Raw genomic sequence first — 13,969 nt, 5'->3', positions numbered from 1 at the left:
GTTCAGGTGGAACTAATAAATAGCAACACCCCCCCCCCCCCCCGGGCTTTTTATAGATAAGGAAACTAAGTTGTTTTTAAGTACATACCTAGTAAGTGGTAGATCTGGGATTCTAAAACCTCTAATGCCAACTCACACTACCAAAAAGCTATTTTTAAAAATATTAGTTTTTCAAAGATCACCTTAAAAAGTATCAGTCAGGACAATGGTAGCAGCATAGAAAAGAAAAATCACAACACCACTTCTGAAGTTTTCCATCTTTGGCATGAATAAGCAGAACAGAATTCTAAAACACTTCTAGGAAATTAGTTTGTGCATGGAACACTGAACTCTTTAAAGTAAAATGATACACAAGCTCAAGATATTGCTATTTTTTTTTTTATTTGTAGCCAACGTTTATTTTTATGCCTAGAAAAATACATGGGGGTGCTTAGGAATAATGTGCTGGGCAATTTGCTACTTCAGTGATAGTAACATAATCCCGAAAAAGCAAGCACGATTATTTTGTACTTTTTCTTGTTTTATTCAGCAATAAGACCATAATTTTTCATATTTAAGGAAGTATGAAAAATTTGTCGAATTTTAAAAGCTGAATACATGTAGCGTTGGATCAAGGCACATACAAGACTGGCCAAAGGGCGTACAATGCACTTTGGTTTTTTTGTTGGAAAAAAAAATCATGGCAACAGAAGAATGATGTGGTTTTTAAACAAGTAATAGCTCACAATTCAGTAGGAAGCTAGAAAGAAATGTTACAAGTTCATTATGTAATATGTGGAAAACTGTGACAGTAATGGGCAGTATTCTTGATCATTGTGAAAGTAAATTGAACTTTTATGTACAGTGTTAAAACATTTCACATAAATCAGATCTAAATTTGATTTCTAGTATTTATTTTTCTTTTAAATTCTTCCTCATTTAAAGTACTATTTTCTCTGCATTTTTGAGGGGAATTGCTTATGGTTATACTACCTTTTTAAATACGTATGTGTTTCTTTTTTGAAATCATTTATGATAAAAACATTATAAACATTAATAATTATGTCTTTAGAATTCACTTCTCAAAATCAGGATGGTATAGGCAAAACCAAAATGCAATTCTGGTGTTTGTGTTTATTATACTATGAAGTCTAAGTTTTCATGTTTCCTAAGTACAAATTTTCCCCCTAACTTAGAAGCGTGCTCACATTATTGATTTTGTGAAGTCCTTTATTCTCAAAGCTTTGTTAACAGTGGTTTTAATAACAGACTTCACACTCCTTTATGCCAGCTGATGTATTCAGTTCAGAAGATAATGCTTACTTTCTTAAGGATATCTAATTTGCTTAGAGTAAAAATGGAGATATGCAGCAAATTTGATATTGCCCATTACTTCACAAATATTTTAATTTATTGAATACCACTGGGATAATACAAATTGAATAGTTGGACATTACTTCATAACTATTTTTTGAACTTTAATTTTTCTCATCCAGCCAGGTTTTTTTTTTTTACATTTTATTAATACCAAAGTGAAAAATGGCCTGTGCTTATACTACAAGGATCTTATGTGAACTCAGTCCTGATTGTTCAACACAGCAAGAAAATTCACTTTCACAGTCAACAAGTCATCTTACTCAGTAGAACACAAAGTAAATGGTTTATAACTTCAATATTTGCAAGGAAAATACAGTACAAATTACTAAAAAATACTAAAATATAGAATTGTGTTCAGGCATCTCCACTACATCAATCGCAGCAGTAACCTGAAATTTGAAACTTTTAATAAAAAGTTCTTAAATATAAATTATATGGCAAATGTACAGTACATTGCTTTTTTCAGTCTCTTGTTTCCAGTGTTTTGCAGTAGAACAGGGTTCCTACCATCACCTCCCCTAGGTTTTTAAAAAAACCGAAACACAGTCTGCTACAAGGCCTCCAGCATCATGAGTGTGAGTGATCTGAGTCTGGAATACCACTGTCTCTGTAGCTTCGGTTACTACTGCTTTCACTGTGATTGTTTTTGTACAGATTCATTCCATTAGGAGGAAATATGGTGTGTATTACAAATTCCTCCTTTGAGATTGGTTCATTGCTTATCGGTAACATCTGAAAGGAAGTCTCCCTGATTTCCAGGATGGAGTTGTCCTTCTTAGTGCCGGCTTCCGCATAGTCATCCTTTCTTCTCCTCCCTTTGCTGTACGCACAGTTCCTTGAGAAGAGTGATCCGTTCCTATGAACATACCAGCACACTAAAGCAAGAAGGGCGATGGTCACCAGGGCCACAGCCCCACCAATGATGGCAGCCAACGGTAAATTTGGATTTTTGTAAGGTTCTTTCTCTTGCTCTCGATTAAGGGTCGTTGTAGGGTTGTACATTCGAAGGGGTGCAGTTTCAGTCTCAATACAAACACGGGTGTCATCAAATAGGTAGAGGTTACTGGTTTCCATGGGAACCATGCAAACTCGATAGGGCGAATCAGGCTCCAGGGCTGTGACTAAGTATTCATTGCGTTCCCCTGTTACGATCGTTTCTGTTATAGATCCAGATGCTGGGCTATGACCCAGTTTGAGCCAACTGAGTCTTAAAGCAGTCATAGGTAGGACAAGTTTCCAAGAGATATGAATTGTGTCGGAGGTGACGGATTTCACAGTAATTATAATTGTTTTTCTTGCTGGACTCCCTGTGGTTCGCTGATCTTTAGTGAGCTTGGGGTTCTTAATGTCTGGTTGTTTGGTCACTGGAGCTGGCCATTGTCCTTGAGCAGGATATACTGTGTTGGGTATTGCAGTGGTTATCTGAATGGTGCTTACAACTGCACTGTCCTTACAATCAAACAGTTCTGCATTAAGGTCCTTAATAGCCATCCCCCGCACTTTTTCTGGGGCTTGGCACATAAGCCCACGCACATTGACTTTCATAGGTAGTGATTGTAGCCAGTCACGTACCCATTTCATCTTGCACCCACAATACCAGGGATTGTTGCGAAGAATCAGTTGGGTTATATTGTCTAAATCATCAAAGATACCCTGAGGTAAATTACTTAGGTTGTTATTGGACATATCAAGTCGATACAGCTGCCTTAGATAAGAAAAAGCATTTGGGGGCACCCGATTGATATGATTATCTTGAAGATAAAGCTTCCTCAGGTTTGTGCCTGGAAGGTTTACTGGTGCAGCAGTCAGGGAATTCCGTACCAGGGACAGTTCTGTTAAGTTGACTAGGTTGAAGAAAACTTTATCACCTAAACCATGGTTGTTCAACAGGTTTCCATCCAAAACCAGGCGTTTGAGGCTAGTAAGACCTTGAAGAGATGGTGATGAAATAGTGGATATGCGATTATCATCCAAGCGTAATTCTTCTATAGTCCTGGGCAAACCCCAGGGGATTGTGCTAAGGTGATTACGGGACAGGAAAAGCAGTCGGAGATAATTGCTGTCTCGGAAAGCCCCCTCTTCAATGCTAACAGCAGACACTGAGTTATCATCTAAATGTAATTCTTCCAGATAGGGAATTTTGGAAAGCGAATCATAAGTGATAGTCCTTATGTTATTTTCTTGCAAATGTAACTCTTTTACATACTTTGGTAGGTTGGTAGGAAATTCATCTAAACTGTTGTGGTAAAGGTATATTCTTTCTACTTTCAGCAAGTTTTTCAAATCTGAAGGAATTCCAGCGTTATTTATTTGGTTGTTCTGAAGGTAGAGAGTTGTAGCATCCTCTGGTATTCCTGTCGGAATGGATGTCAGAAAGCGATCATTACAGTAAATGAAACCTGCGTCACAGCGGCACACGGATGGGCAGGATTTAGCCATAACTGATAGAGGTGCCACCTGAAGGAACAGCCCAATTTTAGTCCCGATGAGGAATATGCTCCAGGCTGGGCTGATCATGGTCAGCAGTGTTGAGGTCTTTGTACACGGTAGCGTCAGAGCCCTAAAATGGAGTGAACAGAAAGACAGAAAACAATTAGGTGAGGATACTTAAAATAGTATTCAAAAATAGATGTAGAAACTAAAATGTGTATAAATGCACTTTTAATGTATTATTATTATTTTTGTGTGTGTATAGAGTTTATTGCAAGCTAACAGTGAACATGATCACATAATCTCTTTACTGTAAATGTTTGTAGTATTAAATTAAGGAGTATCAAGTCCCAATTCCATATGATTTTGAAATGTTAAATATAACAAAAGTTTTATTGAGCATTTTTGTAATGTTTGATATCAATTCTATAGCCAATCACTGACCAAGCTAATCAATTTTCTAATTTTTTCTTAATATTCATAATGAATTGACACATAGGAATATGATTTGCTGTATTTAAATAATATTACTGTTTTTAAAAATCAAAATTTGATGTCTGTTTCTTAGGTAGACTGTACAGATGTAGAAATGTATCCTCTTAGTATTTAGGAATAGTGAGTTAATAGATACCTCTTAAGATTCTGAATCCTAGTGAAGTCATTAATTTGTTTTGATTATGGGTGTTAGTATTTTTCTTTGATTATTAATATTAAATACTCTTACATAGATATTTCTAACAAGGAAATCAGAAGGAATCTTTTTCATCTATTTTAAGGAAGGAAAGAACGCACAGTAATACATCCAGCTAACCTAAGTGGAAAATTCCATTTCATATTAAACTAGTTCTTTCTTTTGTTCCCATATTTTTATTAAGTTTCATGCTATATGACTTAATGGCCTTATGCAGACTTTTTATTATGGTCTATCTTATAATATGTTTCACAATGCATTTATCATTCAGGTTCTAATCTAGAATATGGTTAAACTTTACTCCATGGCTAGAGAGTTATAGATTTAGACTAATCTGTTGTGCAACAGGATGTCTTCACCACTTTTATGTATTAATTAGCCTTTGTAATTTCAGGCATGAAAATAAAACACTTTAATATTTTTCCTACCTTATTGAATGATGTGAATAAATTTTGCGTGAGTGAAAATCCAATGCGCATATATTATTTTCCTGGTGAGGGGCTGGGACTTACAAACTCTTGTTCAGTCCTTGGAAATGTTCTTCACTGTTTGTTCAAGTAATCCTATGCCGCACACACCTCCAGATCAGGCTCGCTGTTGTCAATGAACATTCCAGCTGCAGTTCAGCATGGTGGGCAAGCTCATTAAAGTAGGGACCAGAAACAATTCAGCTTCCTGTTACTATGTAGAACACATGGCTTCCTATGCACTTTTTTTTTTTTTTTTTTTCTGATAGAGTTTCTGTGTGAAGGTTCCTTTTGTGTAGCTTAATTCCCTTAGTAGAAATTGCTCTCTTTAAAATTCTTATTGGCTCTTCTGTGCAATGTGGTCAGAGATAGTAACTTCAGATCCTCATGAAGAAAGCCATTCATGATGCTAAGGCCTGTATAGTAATAGGTTTTTCAGTCAGTTACCCCCCACCTTTATTCCTATCCAGGATTATCCAAGTATAAACTTTGTACAGTAGCTCTATCCTGAGGTATGATTACCTGCTGTGAAATAGCTATTTCCAGCTTTTGCTTCTTGCTGCTGTCTCAGAATATCTGGTGCAGTCACGTTATAGAAGAATAGGTATTCTTTTTTAAGAGGTAAAATTTAATTCAAATATTCTTCATAGGAAAAAAAAGGAAGCATACTAGATTTCCTTTACATTTCTCTTCCTTAAAATATACTGGATCTGAGCATCTCCTGTGAAAGCAAAAGGTTTTAATGAACTATTAATAATGAACTTTAACATGATAAAGAGATTTCCTAGAAATTTAACTTCAGTTTATCTTTTAAGCAACACATCTTCAACATAGTAGTTGGTGAAAAGTTGTTTGTTACTTCCCAATTTTACTATATAAAGTAGGAACTAAAGCTGAGATTGTCACCAAACAGATAATTTCTACTGTTAACTGACTGTTAATGTCACTTTAAATTAAACACAGAAGGAAAGCTTCATTCAAGAACCAGTAATTGCCTTCCATGGCTTTTGAATTCAGTTCAGGCCAATTTTTAGAAGTTCACTTTTAAATCTTAGATATAAAATGATTAAATGTTTGAAAAGAAGAAAACAAGTATATGCCAAAGAGGTGAGCAAATATGTAACAAGGATTTTGACAAATGTCATGGTAACTTTTAAGAGATTTCTGAACATGGTTTTACAAAGGCATACAGTCTACAATATAAAGACTTGAAAAGAGTTTGCTTTGGAATTTTTTCTTTTGATTTGCTCCATGCCTTGTTTAAAACTTCCTGTGGGCCTCAATTTTCCCAATTGTAGAATGTGAACGTCATCACCTTCCTCCTTAAAGGTATTTCTGAGGACTAGTTGATCATCTTGAAAGTCTAGTTACTCGGGTGTTCTTGGCCAAAAGCTTGCATAGATGTTCAAGTAATTATTAGTTTTTCAGGAGAAAACAATTTTAATTTTCTTATGTTTTAATCTGTGTTTGAAATAGAAAGGACCCTATGTCAATCTATCACCTTATAATGACCATTTGGATAGCATATCAAAACCTGACAAGGTTTTGCTCTTTCTAGGTTCAAACAGAACACACAAATTTCCAGTAAGTATATTCTTCATTTCTGAAAGAAGAATTAAGCCTTCACCCCCCCCACAGTGATTTTAATGATGACTGTTTTGCCCATTACCTAATATCCATGAAGATTTTTTGGGAGGGGTAGTCGTGGGGAAGAGGGTAGCATCAATACCTGTTATGCAGGGTGACCCACTCAGGGGCTTTCTGTACACGTAGAGAGCATTAGGGTATCATGGAAATATTTGACCCTGAAATTAAGGACTACAGTAGATCTAATTTGCTTCTCCCCCAGTAATTACCTAGCGTCCAACAAGGATAGCATCTGTTCCAGAATTCAAGTACTACTGAAGTGAATGTTAAACAAGGCCAAAATTTGTTTCTGGTTCTATTTGAAAATTCATTGTCTTTTAGCTTGCTACCAAATATCAACACTATCATAGAATGCATTAACAGAAGGAAACTTTAAAAAAAAAAGTACAGATCCATTTAATTTATTATTTAAGCAACTTGAAGCAAAAATAGCAGTTAGCAGATGGATAAACTAGTCTCTAGTGGATCTTGCAAAATGCCCACAGAGGGAAGTTTAAATGATTTATTGTTTGAAGTGAGGTTTTATTCTGATACATTTAGGGCTTTGCTCATTATTGTTGAATTTCAAACTGTTGCTTTCGTGGAATGTGAAAATGAAAAATCAAGCTGTTGAAATTATAATAACAGTTATTTTAAAAAGTATCTGCTTTAAATATTTTCTAAGCTTGAAAATTATTCAACATTTAAAATAATGTGGTTAATTTAAAATAAGGAAACAATGACTTTTGTTAAACTGCATTAGAAACTAATTAAAAACTATGATAAAAATCACTGGTGAGAACATGCTTAAAATGTTACCAATAGTCAGGCATTTGTCATAATCCAGAACACACTTTACACTTGAGGAGATGAATCTGATGAATGAGAATTTAAAAGCTGTTGACTGTTCCCCAAGTCAGGTCAGCCTAGAGTATGTCCAAGATGATGATCATAATGATAATTAGTGATAGAGTTTGTATCTGAACTATAAACATTTTATGAAATCAAGCTCTAAGAATATGTATTGATTTTTATGTTTTTAACCCAGAGAGAACGGAAAAAAATTTTTAAATTGGTGTGAAAAGACAACTAATTTGTTTATTTTTCTTGTTTTACATCTGTAAAACTGCTTTTGCTCTGTTTGATATGCAAACTCACATTGTCATTAATACAATAGTGGTAATATTGTGGGATTAACAGCCTAAAATCTCATTAAATTCTTCGAAACTGTTATTCTCTTTTCCCCAAATTACATTAAAACAAAAGGCAAAATTATCAAGCAGGTTTCTTTGGAGAGGATACTCTCAGAAATAAAGATTCCCTCAAAATTCCTACTCCCTTTCTTTAAGCTCAAAACAGTTCATGTTTGATTGTTTTATATCTTTTCCTTCCTTTTTATATTTGAAACTACAGTGCTAGACAGCTGTTTTGTTTTGCATATTAAAGGCTCTAATAAACTATCTAAAATATGTGATCCTGCCCCCCATTCTTACACTTCCCCTTTTCTGAGCTAGTTCTACATATTCATACACACAGAGATGTGGTAGCTGATTGCGAATGATAAAAAGAAAAATGAGCCCTACTGGTATGGACACTGTGGCCAGGTTTCCACAGCATCGACTTCAGAAGCCTTTATGTCTGCACAGGCTTGAAAAGAGGCCATTACTTCTGAATGAAAAGGAATTGATCTTTTAGAAAAATATTATTAATAGGGTACCTTGGGAAAAAAACATAAATGGACCCTAGTTACCTAAAGGAATGTTTTAAACCGTTTATTAATGGAATCATTACTAAGTAGATAGAATTTAAAACTGTGGCAAAAGGAACAACAGACTCACTTCACTGATAAATCAGATTTTTAATAGGGATCTTTCTTGTCAGTTTCTTTTTATAAACAAAAATTGTGGAGTTAAACAAGTATGCATTTATAATGTAATCATCGTCTGTTGAAAGCCTCCAATTTAGTTCCATGATACACCTAAGAAAGTATTAAATACATAAGGATGCTATCATTTTTAGATATTTTAGGAAAACTAATATAATTTAAGAAGTTTTATCGAACAGAAAACTGGCATTTACATACAGTCAAGGATTTGAGGCAATCTGCATGTTTATATGATTTCTGTTACTACAATATTTTAGAGGTGGGGATTTTTGAAATGAGAATGTATTTTCATGTTTTGATCATTTAGATTAAGATTATATGTTGATAATATGCACTAACTTCCTAAATCCTTTATTTGCTGCCTTTGATTTAAATTGATTTCGATTTGAAATCATTGCTTATTTTAAAAAAATCTTAAATTGAGTACAGAGTTTTGAGATTTTCGTAAAGAGTCATATTAATGATTTGCTTCACATAATGGTATCATGATGGAACCTTTTAAAAAATATCAAATCTAAAAGTAGAACTTTAAATCCAAGTTAATTGCATTATTATTTTGAATAAAACCTTGAGAATGAAGAAAACAGATACTTAATCAGATTTATCCAAGTCTGTGAATATTTGTAGTTAAATTGGTATTTATATAATCAAAATTTACGTTTTAGAAGGTAATTTATTTATGAAGGGGCAAACTGCTGCTAGAAAGCACAACAAAATGATCAACCTGTGAATGCTAAGTCTTTTAATGACAAATGCTATTTAAAATAAGCTACATATACTGTCAAACTGAAAAACTGGAGTACATCAGGTTAGTTGATAGTGACAGCAAAATGCTTTCTAAGCAGCCTGTCTGGTAGTTAAATTTTCCACGATCATCAGATTTCAGGAAAGTTCCAATTCTTTTGTTTAATGCCAGGCAAGCAGAAGGACCTCTAACTCCCCTCTTGAGAGTCATGAAGTCTAAAGGGTTTGCTGAGCGGCAGAGAAGCAAGTATGCCTTTTCATACTTGGTTTTATCCAGACTATTTTCTAGCCTGAAGAAGGCTGTGTTTTATTTATGCAAAATAGGGGATAAAAGTTCCAAAGCAAAGGATTTTTACTTTCTCCTTTTATGTTACTGGTTCTTTTCTCTCAACAGATTTGTGATAAATGAATCCAATTCTCCATTTATACTGGCTTTTAAAATTAAATCGAGCATCCTTAAACAAAAAGGCAAACTAGGAGGTTATCTTTCATCACAGTGGATGCTTCTTCCTTTTGTGATATTTAAAGCCATACTAAATGAATTAGAGAACCAAGACTTGTATGAATGAATGAGACATTTAGAGGGTCGTAAAGCAGTAGAGGACTTAGAGCAGGGAACAAGCTTTAAGTTTATGTTGACCTTTGAGCAACTGCAGTTAAACCTATATTTTTAAAAATCACCAGCATTTTCCCATTGCAAACTTTAAAGTTCCTTTTTCAGTGTTTGTGAGTACAATCTGGTTGATATGCTTTAAATTTCTAATATTCAAGTTTCCATACACAAATACAACAAATTTTTGTGTCTACTGTGTGCCAAGCACTGTGCTGGTCAGTGAGACCATCCCAAATTATAAAACACTTTGTCTTTTCATTTCAGAGTAGGGTAATATTGATGTAAAGTATATGAAGAGGAAGAAAATCAACAACACATAAACTGATCAATCCACAGGCCAGAGGCACACTTTAAAAATGTTATTTAATCAAATGTGGTCTGTGGGTTTTCTCTTCAAAGTTGCCACGGTAACTTGTGCACATGAAAACTGAAAGAATAAAGGACAAAAGCTGTCATTGTCTCATCAAGTGAGAGCAATTTCTCTCTCCTCTCATTTAAGGAGACTAATACCTGGAGAGAGCTTTTTATACATTCCTGACACTTAATTTTGGGTCTAGGAAAAAGATAATGCATATGCAAAACAAATGAACTTAAGCTGCTGGTGAAATTGTATTTCATTCCTTTGTGACTTAAAATCTGTTTTCTCTGCTGTTCTTGTCAACAGTCACATCGGAGTCCTAAAACCTGCTCTTCTATGCAACAGAAACATGGCTTTCAAAACTCTTTTTTAATGTGATGTTTTACCAAATTTAGTGATGTTGATTTGCAGTCTGAAACTGGAAAATGCTTCCTGAAATGTATATTCCCTATTTTGGTTCTTAAAAGGAAGAGGCTTTTTTCAGAAGACATTTACAAATCATCTCCTTGGAAATTGGTTTGTTGATGTATGATAAGTTTTGAAATGCGGGAATGCTAGAAGTCAAGAAACAGCCCTTTTTATGCTCTGAAGAGAAAAATGTAGTTTTGAGAATTAATATTGCTGAGAGATTTACTGTAGAGTTTTTGCCCACTGGGGGGTGGTACACTCTACCAGAACACTGCTTTCAGAAGCCGCAAGTCAGATGTTGGCTGCTGCCGGCCAGTTTTTCTCTGGTTTAATTACAACAAAGCCTCCCGTTGAGAAGAGCATTGAAGGCCTCTAGGGCAAAAGGTTGGGGGGGGGGGCATGAGGTGGGGGGTTAGGGGAATGAAAGGAAAAGGAGGGAAGAAATTACAGCCTTTGAAAAATTACTGAATCTTTTTTCCCTCATTGACTTCATTTATGGTGGTCTTCATGGGACTTTAACAATTATTTATAATGCTATTAAGTAAACTGATTGAACAAAAATACTTAAGGTGGTTTAATCAGAATTTTTAAGTTAGGTCTGAATCTTATCATTAATCACATTCTTTGTATGTAGCCCACCCACCTTAACAAAGGGGGGAAAAGTTAAGATACACTGAAATTTTTCTTTAAGTGACCAGATTTAATTTAGTGTTGGTATAAAGTTGGCATATCAAAAATAAAAAGCAGAAAGAAGAAACAGTCATATAATATTAACATAAGTTCTCAGCTACTGATTTTTGTAGGGTTTAAAATTGTTCAAAATAATCCAGAAAGAGGAGGGAGCCTTAGGGTGTGTGGCCAAGAAAACCACAGACAAATTTCTCCGCAGTGCACTTGCATGTTTAAAGCTGATAATTGTATTTTTCATCTGGAGACACTGAGTGTTCATTAGGGTCTGGTGTCCCTAGGCAGGAGATGCTGAACATAATTGGAGTTTCTATTTGATTGGGCAATATAGTCTAGAGAAGAAACTGGGGTAAAGATAATTAATAGCTTGCTAACAAAGTCTGACAGCCACAAGATTTCAACCAAATTTATTTCACACCGCTTCATTTATCTCTGAAAAAGTTTTGATAGAATTGGAGGCTCCTTAATTAACACTTGAAAGCGAAAGAAACATACCTTCTATTTTGCTGCCACATTCAGTTATGACAAAATCTCTTACTGTTTTTCTTTTTTGTAAAAACTTTATTTGCTGTTTAATTATGTATTTCACAAATGTTAATGTTTAGGAAGTATTTAGTTGGGCATTTTGAACCTAATCATCATTGATTTAAGGGGGGGGCAGAGAAATGAAAAGCTCAATTAATAGCTGATGGTTAGTACTGTACAAGAACAATATTAATGAATTCATTATGCTTATTTGATAATATCTTTGCTGATTCTGGATTTGATGTGATTTGGCAGTGCTCTATTAAAAAATTGGATGTGATTTTCCTATATAAATACATACAATTACATTTTTGTAACCCTGTTTTTTTATTTCAGGCTAATAAATATATGTGTTTGTGTAACTAGGTGTGTATATGTTGTGTACACACACATATTTGCAAACTAAGTAGCATATCTCTGATTTAATCTTCTTTGGGTTTAAAACCCATATATTATTATTAGTATTGGTAGTAATGGTGATAATAATATTTGGTACTTTTAAAAGATTAATTCTTTACTCATTTCAAAAGAGATGAGTATCAATCATCTGTCACTTTGGGGCAGGCATAAATGGTTATCTCAGAAGAGACAAATTTATTCTTTATGTCTTATGCTAGTCAGGATATTCATATACTGCTTGGGATAAATGAAAGCCATTGCTACAGATGATGCACCTTTCAAGTGGCTTTATTCATGCTGTTTGTTGCTAATAAAATAACATTTATGTGCATTTTAGAGCAGATTCAAGAAAATGTAAATTAGCTAGTTGTCAAAAGCATCTGAGAATCTGATTCTAAAAGTGGCAAATATCAAGGCTTTCTTTTCCCTTTTTAATTTTGATAGATAGATAGATATCTACCCCCGATGTTGAAAAATATAGGCCTGTTGCACTTTTTACCTCTATGCAACCATTTTGTTTCAGACCTAATTCATTGAAAAAAAAAATTTTTTTTTGAGAAGATACATTTAATTACTTTTGGAAGCTCTGCTGTATAAAATCATTTCTTCCAATATAAAATTTTCTTATTGTAAGTTGCAACTGAATGGATACTCTGCACATCCCACTTGATGAGGACTGTACTCATTTTACCCCCCTGCCACCCCGAACTCACTGCATACATCAGGCATAGCTTCCGCGCTGAGCTTTGTTAGTTTTTCTGAGTAGGCTATGCCAATTACTATGCTAGTCACATACTACATTTGCCCAAGCAGTGCATTTTGGCGTTCTCCTGGGGGTGGGAGGGAGGTATGGTTGGGAAAAAAGTCTCCCCCTCCTCTGAGTTGAGATTTGCAAGCTTGAAATGCTTGAAGCAGCTCTGGCAGGATAGCAGAGCAGGCTTTAAAATCTAGGTGTAGCTGTTAATCCTTACAGAGGCACAGAAGTCTCCAGGAGTAGCTGGGCTAGCTGTGAGCAAGATGTATGCTTTTCATGTACTGCGTACTCATGGGCTGAGGGATTATTGATTTTCTTTCACAGTTGTAAAAACAGCAATTGGTGATCATACCACACATACAGTACACACCAAGTTAGCAAGACCTTTTGCTTTCCTTTCTCTGAAAAAAATCTGCCTTGTATTCTTCAGTATTTAACATTTAACTTTCCAACTTAAGGTTTTCCATAAGGCTCTTTTCAAATCACAACTCTACGTAGCAGAAAATAGCCACTACCTATTACTTTTTAATCAAAGAAGGTTTTAAGAAACTTCTTGCATTTGGCTATAGAGTCAAATTTTCTCCCCGCTGGCTCTCACACACATAAATTGCTCTTACTCGTGATAGAGCAAGCGTTCATGTTTTGATGCCTCATGGTACCAAGTCATTTCTGTCTACAAAGTAAAAACCAAGCAAACTTTCTGGGACAATCTTAAGGAATAACATGGGAAACACTTACCAGGAAGACGAGAAAAAGCAATCCCATATATACTGCCGCTATAGCTGTAATTCCACTTACTGTGAACTGGAGTAACAACCCTCCCCCTCTCCCAAGCTCCGCGTTCAGTCCACACAAAGCCAACAGCAGCTGCAGGCAGAGCTTGTCCAGCTTCGGATCACTCCTACACTGAGGAGTGAGCAAGGGAGAGCATTCCAGTTTACTGCACACAGCCCACCTCCAAGTCTGAAGTTAAAGCTTCACCTCGCAGTGGTTGAAGAAGGGGTGATGTCATAGATGGGCAGGACT

At 35.1% G+C, this 13,969-nt stretch overlaps 2 protein-coding genes across 4 annotated transcripts in view; one reads left to right on the top strand and one right to left on the bottom strand.

Moving 5' to 3' along the window:
- MACROD2 (mono-ADP ribosylhydrolase 2) overlaps window positions 1-13,969 on the top strand; it is a 1,932,176-nt gene that overhangs the window by 308,010 nt on the left and 1,610,197 nt on the right. The window lies entirely within an intron of this gene.
- Window positions 363-13,912, bottom strand: FLRT3 (fibronectin leucine rich transmembrane protein 3). Of its 3 annotated transcripts, none has more exons than XM_059406511.1 (3): window positions 13,682-13,912; window positions 4,906-5,665; window positions 363-3,916 (listed from the first exon to the last, which is right to left on the bottom strand). In XM_059406511.1, the coding sequence occupies exon 3, from the start codon at window positions 3,871-3,873 to the stop codon at window positions 1,924-1,926; it is 1,950 nt and encodes a 649-aa protein (XP_059262494.1). In that variant the 5' UTR covers window positions 3,874-3,916; window positions 4,906-5,665; window positions 13,682-13,912; the 3' UTR covers window positions 363-1,923. The 3 variants fall into 3 exon arrangements, with proteins under 3 accessions (XP_059262494.1, XP_059262495.1, XP_059262496.1); XM_059406512.1 differs by having other exon boundaries at window positions 5,467-5,665; XM_059406513.1 differs by lacking the exon at window positions 4,906-5,665.

This window comes from Mustela nigripes, chromosome 7 (genome assembly GCF_022355385.1).
Source record: "Mustela nigripes isolate SB6536 chromosome 7, MUSNIG.SB6536, whole genome shotgun sequence".
NCBI classification, from domain to species: domain Eukaryota; kingdom Metazoa; phylum Chordata; class Mammalia; order Carnivora; family Mustelidae; genus Mustela; species Mustela nigripes.
This window is presented reverse-complemented; position numbering and strand designations above follow the sequence as displayed.